Here is an 18,888-nt window from a genome sequence, read left to right as displayed (position 1 = left end):
GGCAGTTAGCCCGCACGCGTATGAGTCAAGACAGGAAAAGAGACGAACACTTGGCATTATAAATTAAGAAACAAAAGTTCCAACATTCATTTGGTTGGTGAACATTCATTTAGTATCGGTTGCCTTTTAGCACGCATCCATCTCATCTCCTCTCCTCCAACAGTCACTCCCCGTCCCCATTTTACACGCTATAAACCAAGCACTGTTCATCACTCCAACAATACCGCTCCCATCCTCATTTTGCTTTACGTGGAGAAAGAGGAATCGAATCGGCTGCCTCCATTTTGGATGATGAACAGTACCTCAAAATGAAGTCGTCTTAGTCGTAGAATTGATCTTCAGAGTTCTTCGAACAAGAGCGACTAGGGCATACATACCATAACACCGTTCCAATGACGGTGATCTCACGCAGAACAAAATGCATTAAAATCGGGATTTATAAAGGATAGCTCCAGCACGTATACTTATGTTCGTACTAGGGAGGGAGGCACAACAAATGGGAGGGAGAAAATCGAGGACCCTGGTGCACTTGGCTATGTCAAGAACACCAAAACAAAAAGAATGATGAACAGAACAACCAGGAACACGATCAGCATGATCTGACCCTTGATGCCGGCCTTCTTCATCACCATGGCCACTCTTTTCTGCACCACAAAATGGGACAGGACATTTTAGGGCTTCATTTTTGAAGATTGAATCCTTGGTGCAAAGTAAGAAAAGGGTATGCAAACTGGAATGCGAAGAGGAATTCCCATTGAAGATGGCGAAAGAGCAGACCTGCACGAAATCAAGTCTGTTGGAAGTAGTCTCCATCTCCAAGCTTAAGTCGTTTAGGATCCTTTCCTGTAAAACAGCCGCCGCATGTATTCCCGGTAAAAGCTCCTGCACAAATCTACTAACTTTGCTCCATGTCAACAGCAATTACCTGTCCAGACAGCTCTTCGTGTATGGTTAGTCCTACGCCACCAATCCTTTGAACACTTTCACTGAGCTCGTCAAGTTCTTCATCCTGCTGCCTGTGTAAAACATGTCAAAATCAATGCAAAAACATGTGACCTCCACATGGCTACCCTGGAATGGAACTATGCATAACTATACATGTAATCTGCCTACGAAATTTGAGTTTAGTCAGTGTACACTATTCTTATCTCTTTTCATTACTGACAGGGACAAAAATTATCAGGAATAACGTGACGGAGCCAGGTGGTTTAGAGAGCCCGGGCACATGTGACAGGAAGGATGCCACGGTTCAGCGCCTCAGCCAATCAAACTCGCTTGCCTCATCTGTTCCGTCTTCTTCAGACAAGAACCAATCGCCTCTCCTTTACTTCCTGGCTCACCCATGAACAAACAAGAACCAATCTACAGACGGGCCTCTTTTGTGTGGGCCTTTGGCTGGGCTAGTTTTTCATCTAGACAGGACGTCGTCCTCGTGTCCAATATGCTCTCCTTCAACTTTCTTCCTCTATATGCGATGCAGGCGCTGGCGTAACATCGCCTTCGGCCTCGTTACTGCGTTATCTCCGTGCGCTCATCAACGGCAGAGCCCAGGCTGGCCGGGCTCTGGCTCCGCCTCTGGTAGTACACGTCCATCTTCCAGAATTAAGAAAACAACAACAGAGCTAATAGATTTTATAAAACTATGTAGATTAAAAAAAAACTTAACCTTGCTGCCAGAAGAAAAAGTCAGTACAGACATAAACCAACAGAAAAAACACATATGAAGTTATGATCCTCACACTCACATGGTTACCATGGGAAATATGCGACTAAGAAATATTAGGTCTCCTATTCCAAGTTTAATCATCTGTATTTCTTTTACAACTTTGGACAGCTCGATAAAATGGTATGAGATTTTGATATTCTAGCGTGTGTGTGACCTACTTACCACAACAAGGAACAGAAAAAAACTTAGTTGCATAAAATTAATAGTTATGTGCTGGTGGAAATACCAGAATCAGTGAGCAACGATAAGTAAACCAATGTAATATTCCAGGAGGAGAAGCGATGACACTAACTAGAACAACTGAGGAGGAATACAAGGTTTATGTGCCACAAGGCTAACTTTGGCTAGGAAAACAGCAAATTTATGAACTGTCAACTACCTGTGTACAATAGACACAGCTCTGAGTTGCATATGTTGAATACTTGAATGCTGAACGGGCAACATATTTCTAACAAACATGTTTGTAAAGTTCGTTAAAAGTAACAAATTAAACTCACCTCATGAGTAGAAGCTGCCTATCTGATTCTGAAGAGATAAAGTCATCATTATCTTGGGCAGAATAGTGGTTGGTCCTGCTTGTATCCTGGTATTTTGAAGTTGCTACATTGCTCTTGCCCTTTTCAATAGCTCTCTTAACTGTACCAACCTGAATATGCTCATGCATAAAGTGCAAGTGAGGATCCATATAAAAAATTAAAGTACATTGGCAACTGCAAAATTAAGAACAAGGTAATAATTATTCATTAATGTCTGTACCAAACAACAGGAAAACATGCAACCTGAAGTTGGTGTAACTCATTCATGTTGAAAACATACCTCGTTGGTAATCCTAAGTTCCTAACAAGTACGTACAAGAAACAACATGTCCAATCATCACATCACTGAAGAGTTGCTACAATATGATCGAATGCATACCTGCTTATGAGCAGAACCAGTCCAGTTTCTTCGTCTGGAAAGTTCAACTTCATCAAGTCCATAGTATGATGGATCCCTTGATGCAACTGAGATTGTCTTTTCCAGCTCATCTACCTTTGAAGTTTGAACACGAGCAAGCACCATTTAGGCCAAAATAATTCATACATCAAGAAAGCGGATAATGTATCTCATCAATGGAAAACTAATACATTAGGTGCATAACCTGAGCTCATATAGGAATAAATATGGTAGCGGAAAATGGAAAAAAGGAAAAGAATTGCATAGCTCCATTTCTGCTTAAACTTTCTTCTAATTGTACCAACAACGCGGAAATGACATTGTCAAAGACTTGGTTCCTACCTGCCACTCGATGCTTTCACAGCTGGTCAGAAGCTCCTTTGTCAGATGAACATATTCTCCTGTGTTTGAAGCAGTTTGCTCCCAGCGGTGGAAGTTACTTTGCAATTTATCAATCTGAAACAGAAATAAATTTATCCTGTGGACCAAAAGAACATCATCTAAACATGAACTTGGATGCGGCTATATGTTTCCAGGGCTTCAATAGAGTTGAGCTACATAACTAGCAACCAGATGTAACTGCAAGATGGTGCTATATGTTTCTGAAACTATGAGAGGCCTGATAGTGAAGAACAAAAGGCAAGCAAACAATACGGCCATGAGTTACTGAAAGGGAAATGTGCCCTTGGGCCATTTCTAAGTATTTTGGTGATTGAATGCAAACACAAGTGCTTACATGTGAATTTATGCCCATGGATGGACAAAGTGCAAATCACAAGTAAAGGTATGTTTCTAAGCCTTAGTACATTGGTTTTGTGTACTAATATACTTTGTCTAAGTGTTAGAAACAGAGAGAAGAAGAAAAGGAGAATGTTGGCTGTGTACAGCCAACAGGCTGTTTCGGTCTGGGGCACCGGACTGTCCGGTGGTGCACCGGACAGTGTCCGGTGCGCCAGGCTGCCTCGACCTGAAGACGCCGCTCTCGGGAATTTGCCGACGGCGTACGGCTATAATTCACCGGACTGTCCGGTGTGCACCGGACTGTCCGGTGAGCCAACGGTCGGCTAGGCCAACGGTCGGCCGCGCGATCTGCGCGAGACACGTGGCCGAGCCAACGGTCGGAAGGGGGCACCGGACTGTCCGGTGTGCACCGGACATGTCCGGTGCGCCAACGGCTCCCAGATCTGCAACGGTCTGCAACGGTCGACTGCGCTGTTTATGGAAATAAATCGGGCACCGGACAGTGTCCGGTGTGCACCGGACTGTCCGGTGTGCCAGACGACAGAAGGCAAGGATGGCCTTCCAGATTTGTTCTCAACGGCTCCTAGCTGCCTTGGGGCTATAAAAGGGACCCCTAGGCGCATGGAGGAGCACACCAAGCATTCCTACCAAGGTTCAGCTAGGCGCTAGGCGGAATCTAGGCGGTGACCCATTGCCTAGCGCCTAGTCGGGAGTACTCGGTCTTAGGCGCTTCTAGGCGCTTTTCTAGGCGTTTTGGCAATATAGCCATAAATTATATATATATTATGTATATAACTATATATACTATATATATATAACTACTATATATGACTATATAACTACTATATACTACCAACCAGATTTTTGACCTGGGAACCCCCCCCCCCCCCCCCCCCCGTCTAACCACTGCACCAACATATTGGAATTCGAGTGAAGAGTATAACATACCATTGTGCTATCAGCTGTAAAAACAAAGAACTCAAGCACTTCCAGTCAGCATCTATATAACAAAGCACAAGCAGAGGAAAGACGGGGAAAGAAACAGAAGAGGAGGGAAACAGAGCTGCAGAGGAGATGCGAACTGCAGAGCATATCCAAGTCGAGCAGAGCATATCCAAGATGAGCAGGGAGGGGAGCAGCCGACGGGGGAGGAGAACTCACCGGCGGGGGAGCAGGGAGGGGAGCAGCCGGAGGGGATGAGCGCCGGAGGGAATGAGCAGCGAGGCAATTTCCGTGACCATGTGGGAGGGAGACCGAGCGGCAGCACAGCGCGCGCGCTAATACTCCCGCGCGCGCGCGCGCTAAAAATTGCCGCGCGCTCGCCTGCGCGCCGCCAACTCGCCGCCTAGGCGCGGCTGCGCGCCGCCTAGTCGCTGCGGCCGCCTAGACGCCGCACAGAGCCCTAGGCTACGCGGCAGCCTGGCGATTAGCGCCTAGGCGCGCCTAATCGCCGCCTAGTCGGCGCCTAGCCGAACACTGATTCCTACAACATTCCTAAGCACCAAGACATCGATCTCGCACATTCGTTTCATTGTGATAGCATATAGAGCTCTTGTGGAGTTGTGAACTCTTTGAGTTGTGTTGCGAGCTCTTGTTGCTGCTTGTGTGCGTGTTGCTCTGATCTTTTGAAGTCTTGTGTGCGTTGCTCATTCCCTCCCTTACTCCGTATTTCTTTGTGAATCTCAAGTGTAAGGGCGAGAGACTCCAAGTTGTGGAGATTCCTCGCAAACGGGATATTGAAAGGCAAAACAAAACACCGTGGTATTCAAGTTGGTCTTTGGACCGCTTGAGAGGGGTTAATTGCAACCCTCGTCCGTTGGGACGCCACAACGTGGAGTAGGCAAGCGTTGGTCTTGGCCGAACCACGGGATAAACCACTGTGTCCTCTCTGTGTTTGATCTCTTGTGGTATTGTGTTTTGTTGAGACTCTTCTCTAGCCACTTGGCAATAATTGTGCTAACACTTAACAAGTTTTTGTGGCTATAAGTTTAAGTTTTACAGGATCACCTATTCACCCCCCCTCTAGGTGCTCTCAATTGGTATCAGAGCCGTTCTCTTCAAGAAAGGGACTAATCGCCCGAAGAGATGGATCCTAAGGGAAAGGGGATGGTGGTCGACAACAACGAGAAGGAGTCTATCTTCAACGAGCCGAAGAATGACAAGTCTACCGACTTGGGTTCAAGCCACAAGCGCAAAGATGGGAAGAAGAAGAAGACAAGGCGCATCAAGGAGATCGTCTACTACGACAGCGACGAATCCTCTTCTTCCCAAAAGGACGACGACCACAACGACTACGAGAAAAGGAAACCGGTTAATTCGAACTTTTCTTTTGACTACTCTCGTATTCCGCAAAGTTCAAATTCGCATTTGCTTCCCATTCCACTTGGCAAGCCCCCTCACTTTGATGGAGAGGACTACGGATTTTGGAGCCACAAAATGCGTACTCACTTGTTCTCTCTCCATCCTAGCATATGGGAGATTGTAGAGAGTGGAATGCAATTTGATAGCTCGGATAGCCCTATGTTTATCAATGAACAGATTCATAAAAATGCACAAGCTACTACTGTGTTGCTAGCTTCCTTGTGCAGGGACGAGTACAATAAAGTGAGCGGCTTGGACAATGCCAAGCAGATATGGGACACCCTAAAGATTTCTCACGAAGGGAACGACATCACCATGCTCACTAAAATGGAGTTGGTGGAGGGCGAGCTTGGAAGGTTTGCGATGATAAGGGGCGAGGAGCCAACTCAAACATACAACCGGCTCAAGACCCTTATCAACAAAATAAGGAGCTATGGAAGCACGAGATGGACGGACCATGACGTCGTCCGACTATTACTAAGGTCATTTACCATTCTTGATCCTCATTTGGTGAATAATATTCGTGAGAATCCCAGGTACACCAAAATGTCGCCCGAAGAAGTCCTAGGAAAATTCGTCAGCGGGCGAATGATGATCAAGGAAGCAAGGTACGTGGACGACGCCTTGAATGGACCGATCAACGAGCCGCAACCTTTTGCTCTCAAAGCAACAAGGAGCAAGGAGGCGCTACCTAGCAAGGTGGCACAAATTGAGGCGGCCGGTCTTAATGATGAAGAGATGGCTCTCATCATTAAACGCTTCAAGACGGTACTAAAGGGTCACAAGGGGCAGCCAAGCAAGACCAAGACAAAGGGGAGGCGCTCATGCTTCAAGTGCGGTAAGATTGGTCATTTTATCGCTAACTGCCCCGATAATGATAGTGACCAGGAACAGGGAAATAAGAGGGAAAAGAAGAAGAATTACAAGAAGGCAAAGGGCGAGGCGCATCTAGGCAAGGAGTGGGACTCGGACTGCTCCTCTTCTGACTCCGACAATGAAGGACTCGCCGCCTCCGCCTTCAACAAATCAACCCTCTTCCCAAACGAGCGTCACACATGCCTTATGGCAAGGGAGAAGAAGGTATGTACTCGGAACTCTACCTATGCTTCTTCGAGTGAGGACGAATCTAGTGATGAGGATGAAGTAGATTACTCGTGTTTGTTTAAGGGCCTAGAAAGAGCCAAGGTAGACAAAATTAATGAATTGATTGATGCCTTGAATGATAAGAACATACTTTTAGAAAAGCAAGAGGATTTGTTGTATGAAGAACATGATAAATTTGTAGAAGCTCAAAGATCTCATGCTCTAGAAGTTAAAAGAAATGAAATGCTTTCTTGTGAATTATCTTCTTGCCATGATACAATTTCTAAATTAAGGAGCATTAATGATGATTTGAATGCTAAGTTAGAGATTGCTAGTAAATCTACCTCTTGTGTAGAAAATGTTGTAGCGTGCACTAGGTGTAAAGATATTAACATTGATGCTTATAGTGAACACCTAGCTTGCATTTCTAAATTAAATGAAGAGGTAGCTAGTCTTAATGCCCAACTTAAGACTAGCAAAAGTGATTTTGAGAAACTAAAATTTGCTAGGGATGCCTACACGGTTGGTAGACACCCCTCAATTAAGGATGGGCTTGGCTTCAAGAGGGAAGCCAAGAACTTAACAAGCCATAAGACCCCCATCTCTGCCAAGGAGAAAGGGAAGGCCCCTATGGCAAGTAGCATTAAAAGGAATCATGCTTTTATATATCATGATAGGAGACAAACTAGAAATGCTTATAGGAGTTATAATGCATATGATGATTTTAACTCTCATGCCATATTTGCTTCTAGTTCTTCCTTTATGCATGGTAGAAATATGTCTAGGAAAAATGCTATGCCTAGAAAGAATATTATTCATGCTCCTAGGAAAGTAGTGAATGAATCTTCTACAATTTATTGTGCTTTAAATGCTTCCTTTGCTATTTGTAGAAAGGATAAGAAAATTGTTGCTAGGAAATTAGGGGCAAAATGCAAGGGTGACAAAACTTGCATTTGGGTCCCTAAGGATATTTGCACTAACCTTATAGGACCCAACATGAGTTGGGTACCTAAGTCCCAAGCCTAAATTTGCCTTGCAGGTTTATGCATCCGGGGGTTCAAGCTGGATTATCGACAGCGGATGCACAAACCATATGACGGAGGAGAAGAAGATGTTCACCTCCTACGTCAAGAATAAGGATTCCCAAGATTCAATTGTATTCGGTGATAGAAATCAAGGCAAGGTAAAAGGGTTAGGTAAAATTGCAATTTCTAATGAGCACTCTATCTCTAATGTGTTTTTAGTAGAGTCTCTTGGTTATAATTTGCTATCTGTTAGTCAATTATGCAACATGGGGTATAACTGTCTATTTACAAATGTAGATGTGTCTGTCTTTAGAAGAAGTGATGGTTCACTAGCTTTTAAGGGTGTATTAGACGGCAAACTTTATTTAGTTGATTTTGCAAAAGAAGAGGCCGGTCTAGATGCATGCTTAATAGCTAAGACTAGCATGGGCTGGCTGTGGCATCGCCGCTTAGCACATGTGGGGATGAAAAACCTTCACAAGCTTCTAAAGGGAGAACACGTGATAGGTTTGACTAACGTTCAATTCGAAAAAGATAGACCTTGTGCAGCTTGTCAGGCAGGTAAACAAGTGGGAGGAGCGCATCACAGCAAGAATGTGATGACCAGCTCAAGACCTCTGGAGCTGCTGCATATGGACCTCTTCGGACCCGTCGCCTATCTGAGTATAGGAGGAAGTAAGTATGGTCTAGTTATTGTTGATGACTATTCCCGCTTCACTTGGGTGTTCTTTTTGCAGGATAAGTCTGAAACCCAAGGGACCCTCAAGCGCTTCCTCAGGAGAGCTCAAAATGAGTTTGAGCTCAAAGTGAAAAAGATAAGGAGCGACAACGGGTCCGAGTTCAAGAACCTTCAAGTGGAGGAGTTCCTTGAAGAGGAAGGGATCAAGCACGAGTTCTCTGCTCCCTACACACCACAGCAAAATGGTGTGGTAGAGAGGAAGAACAGGACGCTCATCGATATGGCGAGGACGATGCTAGGAGAGTTCAAGACTTCCGAGTGCTTTTGGACGGAAGCCGTGAACACGGCTTGCCACGCCATCAACAGGGTCTACCTTCATCGCCTCCTCAAGAAGACGTCGTATGAGCTACTAACCGGTAACAAACCCAATGTATCTTACTTTCGTGTATTTGGGAGCAAGTGCTACATTCTAGTGAAGAAGGGTAGAAATTCTAAGTTTGCTCCCAAAGCTGTAGAAGGGTTTTTGTTAGGTTATGAATCAAATACAAAGGCGTATAGAGTCTTCAACAAATCATCGGGTTTGGTTGAAGTCTCTAGCGACGTTGTATTTGATGAGACTAATGGCTCTCCAAGAGAGCAAGTTGTCGATTGTGATGATGTAGATGAAGAAGATGTTCCGACGGCCGCTATACGAACCATGGCGATTGGAGAAGTTCGGCCACAGGAACAAGACGAGCAAGATCAACCTTCTTCCTCAACTATGGTGCATCCCCCAACTCAAGACGATGAACAGGTTCATCAACAGGAGGCGTGTGATCAAGGGGGAGCACAAGATGATCATGTGATGGAGGAAGAAACGGAACCGGCACCTCCAACCCAAGTTCGAGCGATGATTCAAAGGGATCATCCCGTCGACCAAATTCTGGGTGATATTAGCAAGGGAGTAACTACTCGGTCTAGATTAGTTAATTTTTGTGAACATTACTCCTTTGTCTCTTCTATTGAGCCTTTCAGGGTAGAAGAGGCCTTGCTAGATTCGGACTGGGTGTTGGCCATGCAAGAGGAGCTAAACAACTTCAAGCGCAATGAAGTTTGGACACTGGTGCCTCGTCCCAAGCAAAATGTTGTGGGAACCAAGTGGGTGTTCCGCAACAAACAAGACGAACACGGAGTAGTGACAAGGAACAAGGCTCGACTTGTGGCAAAAGGTTATGCCCAAGTCGCAGGTTTGGACTTTGAGGAGACTTTTGCTCCTGTGGCTAGGCTAGAGTCCATTCGTATCTTGCTAGCATATGCCGCTCACCATTCTTTCAGGTTGTACCAAATGGATGTGAAGAGCGCTTTCCTCAACGGGCCAATAAAAGAGGAGGTGTACGTAGAGCAACCCCCTGGCTTCGAGGATGAACGGTACCCCGACCACGTGTGTAAGCTCTCTAAGGCGCTCTATGGACTTAAGCAAGCCCCAAGAGCATGGTATGAATGCCTTAGAGATTTCTTAATTGCTAATGCTTTCAAGGTTGGGAAAGCCGACCCAACTCTTTTCACTAAAACATGTGATGGTGATTTGTTTGTGTGCCAAATTTATGTCGATGACATAATATTTGGTTCTACTAACAAAAAGTCTTGTGAAGAGTTTAGCAGGGTGATGACGCAGAAATTCGAGATGTCAATGATGGGCGAGTTGAACTACTTCCTTGGGTTCCAAGTGAAGCAACTCAAGGACGGCACCTTCATCTCTCAAACAAAGTACACGCAAGATCTGCTGAAGCGGTTTGGGATGAAGGACGCCAAGCCCGCAAAGACTCCGATGGGAACCGACGGACACACCGACCTCAACAAAGGAGGTAAGTCCGTTGATCAAAAAGCATACCGGTCAATGATAGGGTCATTACTTTACTTATGTGCTAGTAGACCGGATATTATGCTTAGCGTATGCATGTGTGCTAGATTTCAATCCGATCCTAAGGAGTGTCACTTAGTGGCGGTGAAGCGAATCCTTAGATATTTAGTTGCTACGCCTTGCTTCGGGCTCTGGTATCCAAAGGGGTTTACCTTTGACTTGATTGGATATTCAGACTCCGATTATGCTGGATGTAAGGTTGATAGGAAGAGTACATCGGGGACGTGCCAATTCTTAGGAAGGTCCCTGGTGTCATGGAACTCTAAGAAACAAACCTCCGTTGCCCTATCCACCGCTGAGGCCGAGTATGTTGCCGCAGGACAGTGTTGCGCGCAACTACTTTGGATGAGGCAAACCCTCAGGGACTTTGGCTACAATCTGAGCAAAGTCCCACTCCTATGTGATAATGAGAGTGCTATCCGCATGGCGGAAAATCCGGTTGAGCACAGCCGCACAAAGCACATAGACATCCGGCATAACTTTTTGAGAGACCACCAGCAAAAGGGAGATATCGAAGTGTTTCATGTTAGCACCGAGAACCAGCTAGCCGATATCTTTACCAAGCCTCTAGATGAGAAGACCTTTTGCAGGCTGCGTAGTGAGCTAAATGTCTTAGATTCGCGGAACTTGGATTGAATTGTAGCATACATGTGTTTATGCCTTTGATCATGTTCATTCTGCATTTTGTTGCTTATTGTGGTGCTCGAGTTGTACAAACACTCCTTGGACCTCACAAGTCCGTTGCAAAGTGATGCACATGTTTAGGGGGAGATGTGTTACAACTTGACCCTTTGAGACTAACCATATGCTTGAGTTTGCTTGATTTAGTCTCGAAGGAGAATTGAAAGGGAAAAGGTGGACTTGGACCATGAAAGACTTCCACTGCACTCCGATGAGAGGGTAACTTATTCCAAGTCCATCTCATGAACTCTTATTGCCATTTGCTCTTATTGAAGATTTTGGTAAGGCAATGGGGTTAAAGGGCCAAGATTAATCCCGTTTTGGTGTTTGATGCCAAAGGGAGAGAAAATAAAGGCCAAAGCAATAAATGGATCAGCTACCACTTGAGAAATTTAAAAATAGTAGAGTAGAGCTTTTTGTTTTGTCAAAACTCTTGCATTGTCTCTTTTGTCAAAAGTTGGCTTCTTGTGGGGAGAAGTGTTGATTATGGGAAATAGGGGGAGTTTTTGAAATCTTTGATCAATCTCTTTTGGAATGACTCTCTTTATGCTTCAACATGTGTGTTTGACTTAGAGATAGAGATTTGAGTTTGATTTGCAAAAACAAACCAAGTGGTGGCAAAGGATGATCCATATATGCCAAAATTGAATAAAACTCAAATTTATTTTATTTTGAAGTGATTTTGCACTTGTTCTAGTTGCTTTATGTTGTGTTGGCATAAATCACCAAAAAGGGGGAGATTGAAAGGGAAATGTGCCCTTGGGCCATTTCTAAGTATTTTGGTGATTGAATGCAAACACAAGTGCTTACATGTGAATTTATGCCCATGGATGGACAAAGTGCAAATCACAAGTAAAGGTATGTTTCTAAGCCTTAGTACATTGGTTTTGTGTACTAATATACTTTGTCTAAGTGTTAGAAACAGAGAGAAGAAGAAAAGGAGAATGTTGGCTGTGTACAGCCAACAGGCTGTTTCGGTCTGGGGCACCGGACTGTCCGGTGGTGCACAGGACAGTGTCCGGTGCGCCAGGCTGCCTCGACCTGAAGACGCCGCTCTCGGGAATTTGCCGACGGCGTACGGCTATAATTCACCGGACTGTCCGGTGTGCACCGGACTGTCCGGTGAGCCAACGGTCGGCTAGGCCAACGGTCGGCCGCGCGATCTGCGCGAGACACGTGGCCGAGCCAACGGTCGGAAGGGGGCACCGGACTGTCCGGTGTGCACCGGACATGTCCGGTGCGCCAACGGCTCCCAGATCTGCAACGGTCTGCAACGGTCGACTGCGCTGTTTATGGAAATAAATCGGGCACCGGACAGTGTCCGGTGTGCACCGGACTGTCTGGTGTGCCAGACGACAGAAGGCAAGGATGGCCTTCCAGATTTGTTCTCAACGGCTCCTAGCTGCCTTGGGGCTATAAAAGGGACCCCTAGGCGCATGGAGGAGCACACCAAGCATTCCTACAACATTCCTAAGCACCAAGACATCGATCTCGCGCATTCGTTTCATTGTGATAGCATATAGAGCTCTTGTGGAGTTGTGAACTCTTTGAGTTGTGTTGCGAGCTCTTGTTGCTGCTTGTGTGCGTGTTGCTCTGATCTTTTGAAGTCTTGTGTGCGTTGCTCATTCCCTCCCTTACTCCGTATTTCTTTGTGAATCTCAAGTGTAAGGGCGAGAGACTCCAAGTTGTGGAGATTCCTCGCAAACGGGATATTGAAAGGCAAAACAAAACACCGTGGTATTCAAGTTGGTCTTTGGACCGCTTGAGAGGGGTTGATTGCAACCCTCGTCCGTTGGGACGCCACAACGTGGAGTAGGCAAGCGTTGGTCTTGGCCGAACCACGGGATAAACCACTGTGTCCTCTCTGTGTTTGATCTCTTGTGGTATTGTGTTTTGTTGAGACTCTTCTCTAGCCACTTGGCAATAATTGTGCTAACACTTAACAAGTTTTTGTGGCTATAAGTTTAAGTTTTACAGGATCACCTATTCACCCCCCCTCTAGGTGCTCTCAGTTACCAGATCAAGTAAAGGCCTAAGCCTCTAATGTAAGAGTTTAGTGATACAGGTGTATCAAGTACTAGCGTCCTTGTCCCCATTGACCTATGTTTATACACAAAAAACTGAGTTCATACTAAAAAATGTAGACTTTTCAAGAGCATGAATATCCCTAGCTGGTAGTTGCATATTGGCCACTCCAGCATCTCTATGTCCCGATTCTTTCTATATATTAAACGAGGGAGCAAAGGTCGCACCTCGACCTCGCAATGTTCACATCGTCTCCTCCTCTGGCCGCCCGATCTAATTCCGACGGTGAAAATGTTTCATTTCTTTCGTTCTGCATCTGCCGTCGCCGTATGAGCGGTTTGATATTATCGCTTACTTGATTATTCTAGAACAGGGCGGCATATCCTCTGCACCGCAATGAAAAAGGCGCCATTTCGATTCACCAAGTGATAGAGCAACGCGAGCGCCCGGCTGTGTGGGCAAGATAGCGGCGATGTGACGGGTGAAGCGTGGGTGGCTGCTGGCTGGGGCCTAGGCACGATACGACAGGGGCCTCCACGCTCGATGATAGGGGCTTGGATGTGCGCAACTGCGCCGTGCCGGATGGCTGCCTAGCCAGCTGGGACACGAGCAGCTGGGCGTCTACCGGTGGGAGCGCTCCGTGCTGGGCGGCTACTGGCCGGGGCAGAAGCTGCAGAGCATTGCGTGGCTATGCAGGATTGAGGTGGTCAAGCTATGCATGATATGGAGGATTCAAGCCGCGGGGTGCCGGGCGACTATGCAGGGTCTCGAAACTATGCAGGATTCAGGTGGCTCTGTGTCGCACTGCTCAGCGACCCGAAGGAGTTGTTGCCGGCCGCGACAGACCACAGCGATGGCGGCAGTATCCCTGGCGCGCAGAGCAGCGACCTCGACCGCGCGTTGCTGCTATTCCCCCTCACATTCCCCTCCCCGCTCCCCCTGTGAGCCATATCCTTCTTTTACCAATTTGCAGCGTTCTTTGTCACCAATATTCAGAATAATGTTGGATTTAGATATATTGGATAGAAGAAGTGGATCATGCTTCTGAAAACAAACAGTGTCAGTAATTAGTCATTTTCAGAATGTATTGGGTGAATTGATCTAATCTTTTTGCCCTCATGTTATAGGAAAACAGTGGATTTCTCAACTGGTGCCTGGTGGTGGGAAATAGAGCGAAGAGCCCAAGCATCTTTGGGACAGCAATCACATAATTGACATTGTTTTTTCAGTTTACGCTAAAACTAGACTGATCAAGAAGGTGGCCCAGTTGTCAAAATGCATTTTTTTAATAAATGAAGATTTTATTCATAGTTCCAAGTACATTACATCGAGGTGATATAAGCCCTTGAAACGTCTTCCAGCCTCTGCTTAAACAGCACACAGGTTAAAACAACAAAAATATGATAACCCACACACTCTAATGGCTGTCAAAATGCATAGACAGAAGATGCCAAACTCTGGGTGGGCTGCATTTGATCGCAAGCAGCAGTGCAGATGACACTGGGTATGAAGGTCATGCTGATTCATTTCCGACGCTCTCAAATTCTGGAGTCCCTAATCTTGCTAGCAGCTCTATTACATAAAAAAGAATGGGCTGAAACCAAAGCCTTTTGCTTTAGTGGTTTGCCCTTCTGTTGATTCTGAAGCTGTTAGTAATGGATGTGGAAATAAGAATTCTACTAATCATGTCGATAATGGGAATCACAGTGCAATCTCTACATCTGTTAATAAAGTTATGCTCTTGAAAAAACGGCTATGTGGTGGGAAAGACAGTGCTGCTTGCCTATTGTCTAGGCACCACCTAGGATCTTTTTTTGAAACAGAGTGCTTATCGCATAGACCTAGATAATATATTAACAGGGTTCTCTTTCCATTTTCATTCGGTCCATTTTCATTAGGACCTTCTAATTTAGAAGCGTATGTCTCTGCACAATTAAATTTGGGTGCGGTATCTTGAGGCAATAGAAGGGCTTAACTGGGGTTAAAGCAGTTGTCAGTACTATTTTTTGATGGCCCAGTTGAATATGGAAAAACTGATTTGGAGACCAAATCCCAACTACACAAGACTTTTGAATGTTTCACTGAACATAACTTTTATTTTAACCTTACAGTTCGGCCTATAGAGTTCTAAGTTTCTTTTGCTTCACAACCAGGCTTATTTCGATAGCTTTTTTATTGCTAAATCTAAATGATTTCTACGCGCAGGACGCGCGCAATTTACTAGTTTGGTACAATTTGCGAACACGGTGAGATTAGACAACAACGCTCGAGTTTCCAATCTCTACCGGTGCAGAACGACGGCTCGATGATGGTAGGAAAGGTTGGCAATCACAACACGAATAAGAGAGTAATAAAGAGAGCGAGAGGGAAGTACGCATTACCGACTCCTGGATCTCCTCCCGGACGATGTAGAACGGATCCTGCGCCGAGCTCATGGCCTCTCCGACGAACGGATTGCCAGGCCTGGGCGCCTGGATTTTCCTCCCCTCGAATCCCTAGCAATATTTTGGGGGCAGGGGATTTGCTTGGTGCGGAGTCGCGGACTCGCGGTGCAGACGAGAGAGGAGAGATCCAGATCCCACTTCCACTGGTTCCTTCCTTGTTTCGTCTCGGTGACACTGCCACCAGGGTCCCACCTGCTTTCCGCGGCCGCGCTCGTGGACTCGGTGCACAGAGCATCCTCGGCCCACGTGGCGCGTCGGGCCCATCACGCAGTGACTTTAAGTCGTCGCTCTCTCCACCCTTCTTTCTCCGCTGCATCGGGAAAAGGGGAGCGAGAGGCGAAGCAGATAAGGAAGCCAGCCGGCAAGGGGAGCCACTCCGGCGTCGAGAAACCTAGGGCGAGCGCCTCGACGACTCCTATCACCCCATGGCGGCCTTCGCTACGGGCAGCACCACAGCGCGCGCGACGCTGGCATCGCCGACTTCGTGCCAGCCGGCCGCGCGCCGGGCGCCGGCCCGATGGATGCCGCTGCGCTGCTCGCCGCCGGCCCTGGGCCTCAGGGGAGGAGCGCGTTCTCGGCGGAGCGCCACGCTACGGGTGAATCCTTGCTGACCTGTACTCTCTGATTCGCGTTGCCTTTCAAGTGGCAGCTAATTGAAATTAGAATGGAGTATGTGAGAATATCGTGGAATTGTTTCTTTATAAACTACAGTAGAATGTGTCATAGGAACTCATCTCCGAATTAATGGCAGATATTGACAATTTAGGTCCACTGGCTGCTGTCCAGATGCTTGAACTATGTCCTGTACTCGTCGTTGCACTTGCCGGAGTTTGCAGCTACTATGAGCCATCCAATTTTAGTTCTGCTGCTGTATCAAAATTTCTGTTCCTAGTCCAGGACATCTGGGCTCAAAGACAATAAACTAGTATGAACTTGGTGTATCTTGGATGCATCCAACTTTTTTGAAAAATGGCCCCTTATCTTTTTAGGTTGTCAACCTTATGTAGGTGAAAAAAATTATGGCATGTAATAGCTTTGAAGATGTTTTCATTTTAATACTTATCATGTTACTTTCCAGTTTTCTGAAAATGTAGTTTTGTTTTTCATCCATTGAGTAGCTCTAGAAGTGAGCAAGTGACAACTGTTACTATACACAGCTTTTTTGTGTGCGCTTATAGTCCTATAACTGTTTTCTTACATGTATCCTTTTCCATTAGGGCTGTATATATCGTCCTTACACTTTAAAAACTTGTGGATTTCTACTATTTTTTCGACATTTTATCTGTATTTAATTTTTGGATGGATAGGTGGAAGCTAAGAAGCAAACTTTTTCTTCATTTGATGAGTTGCTGGAGAAGTCTGAGAAGCCATTGTTAGTTGACTTCTATGCAACTTGGTAAGTTACTTACTGGAAGTAATGAAAGTGGCGATGACAGGTGTCATGCTGAGCTAGTTCAGTACTCTCTACTAGATATAAGTTCTCTCCATTATTGTTGTGTTTTTAGGTCTTTGGTGTGTTTCATGTTCTTTCCATTATGCCAATGTGCTACCAAACATTTGGGAGGTGAAAATTGCACTTTGACTGGCATTATGTTCATCATCTGTGTAAATGCATGCATAATATCCACCACTACGAAAAGGCCTCTAGCGTAATGGTTAAGCCTTCCGAGTAAGACCTCCAGGTCCCGGGTTCGATCCCCTTGTGGGCGAATTTCGGGCTTGGTTAAAAAAATCCCCTCGCTGTGTCCCGCCATCCCGGGTTACGTCCACCCTTCGTCTGGGCCGTTGCAGAGTGGGGGGTGACGGCCCGCTAGTGAAGGGGGGCCAGGGTTTGGGGATTTTTTCGTCTTGGACCATGTTTCAGTCTCTTTTTAATATAATACCGGGAAGACTGTCTTTCCCTTCCCGTCCGAGTTTTTTTTTAATATCCACCACCTCCTACCCTTTTACTTTTTAGAAAAGATACCGAACTTTGGTGAAAGTTGAATAGTTTTTGCACTCTTTTTGCTCGAGTGGGGAAGACCTCTAGAAGTTTGGTCTGTTTTTCCACTTTTGTCTTTAGTGTTCAGTGTTCACCATGTGGACTAACCTGTTCAATTGTATTTCCTTCACAATTGATATTTGCAATACCTCAAATGCACCTTACTGATTTTAAAGCCTCTGCTTTCTACAGTCATTTGTTATGGCACTGTTCATGATGACATACATTACTACTGATATCTAACAGAAAAAACGACACTATATGATTAATTGGGTCATGTTCTGTTCATGATGATGTGCATTGTTTCCATCTGAGTTCTATCATATCCAGAAATGTTGTTTCACATTGTACTCATCAAACGACAAACATTGTCCCAACTCATAGCTGACAGGTGCATCATTGGTTTGTTAGCTCCATTGCACCATTCTTATTAAGAAGACAGTTCATCATTCAAATTAGTTATGAGCAGTCTGTGCATGAGCATTGCCTCTACATACTTCAGTAACATATATTTGCATTTGTTTTTGTTCTTCTTGTTAGGTGTGGTCCATGCCAATACATGGTTCCCATACTTCAAGAAGTGAGTGAGAAGTTAGGCGACAAAATTCAAGTTGTGAAAATTGATACTGAGAAGTACACTAGCATTGCAAGTCGTTACAGAATTGAAGCATTGCCAACTTTTATCATATTCAAGGATGGGAAACCTTGTTATCGCTTTGTAAGTGTTGAAAAAACAATGTTTTCAATTTCCATCAATAATTTAACTTGTGCTAATATCTTATGTTTTTTGTCTCCTTTGCTACCTGGCATTCAGGAGGGAGCATTACCTGTTGACCAGATGATCGAACAGATTGAAAATGCTTTGGCAGTCACAAAGTAGCACATATGGTGATGAGCAGGGCAGAATCCCCCCCCCCCCCCCCCAAAAAAAAAAAAGAAACTTGGTGGTACCTCATAACGTGTGCCTCTACATATTGAAAAATCTTGATTATTGTCTACAAGATCACAACATCAAGGGCCTAACATTTGTAAGGATTTGTTGGATCTTCTAGATTCTTATGGGGAGTTAGATGTTCTCTTCCGATGAGACATGTAGATGTTGGTCTGCCATTGGCGTATTAATGGTTCCTTGTGTCTTTTATCGGGAGCAAGAGCCCTCGCATTGCCTAGTGTTGGTAATAAGGATTATTTTAATCCTCCGATATGCATGAACGTCTATCAGGATGATATTATATACCACCACCGTTCTCTAATATTTTATCGCCCGTTTATTTTTGAATTAAACTACGACAAGTAACAAATAAAAAAG

General features: G+C 45.3%; 2 protein-coding genes across 2 annotated transcripts; one reads left to right on the top strand and one right to left on the bottom strand.

The window, feature by feature from the left end:
• Window positions 1-39: 39 nt before the first annotated feature.
• LOC100273880 (uncharacterized) lies at window positions 40-15,704 on the bottom strand. Its single transcript, NM_001148274.1, has 7 exons — window positions 15,536-15,704; window positions 3,002-3,115; window positions 2,642-2,755; window positions 2,224-2,372; window positions 926-1,016; window positions 778-843; window positions 40-644 (listed from the first exon to the last, which is right to left on the bottom strand). Exons 1-7 carry the CDS (start codon window positions 15,587-15,589, stop codon window positions 534-536), a joined length of 699 nt encoding a protein of 232 aa, NP_001141746.1. The 5' UTR covers window positions 15,590-15,704; the 3' UTR covers window positions 40-533.
• Window positions 15,705-15,959: 255 nt separating this feature from the next.
• Window positions 15,960-18,667, top strand: LOC100382686 (putative thioredoxin superfamily protein). Its single transcript, NM_001175410.1, is given in 4 exon segments — window positions 15,960-16,194; window positions 16,906-16,994; window positions 18,120-18,297; window positions 18,394-18,667. Coding segments are annotated over 4 exon segments (504 nt in total). The 5' UTR covers window positions 15,960-16,023; the 3' UTR covers window positions 18,460-18,667.
• The last annotated feature ends 221 nt before the right edge of the window (window positions 18,668-18,888 follow it).

Source organism: Zea mays, chromosome 3 (assembly GCF_902167145.1).
Source record: "Zea mays cultivar B73 chromosome 3, Zm-B73-REFERENCE-NAM-5.0, whole genome shotgun sequence".
In the NCBI taxonomy this organism is placed as follows: Eukaryota; Viridiplantae; Streptophyta; class Magnoliopsida; order Poales; family Poaceae; genus Zea; species Zea mays.
The sequence above is the reverse complement of the archived record's forward strand: the minus strand, read 5'-3'. Positions and strand labels throughout refer to the sequence as shown.

Excerpts from the sequence above, each read along its gene's own strand:
- LOC100273880 (NM_001148274.1), bottom strand. The coding sequence starts at position 15,589 with ATGAGCTCGGCGCAGGATCCGTTCTACATCGTCCGGGAGGAGATCCAG. Across the intron at positions 2,373-2,641 it reads CTGGTTCTGCTCATAAGCAG|GTTGGTACAGTTAAGAGAGC; the intron begins GTATGCATTCGA and ends GAGCATATTCAG. Across the intron at positions 1,017-2,223 it reads AGGCAGCTTCTACTCATGAG|GCAGCAGGATGAAGAACTTG; the intron begins GTGAGTTTAATT and ends TGTTTTACACAG.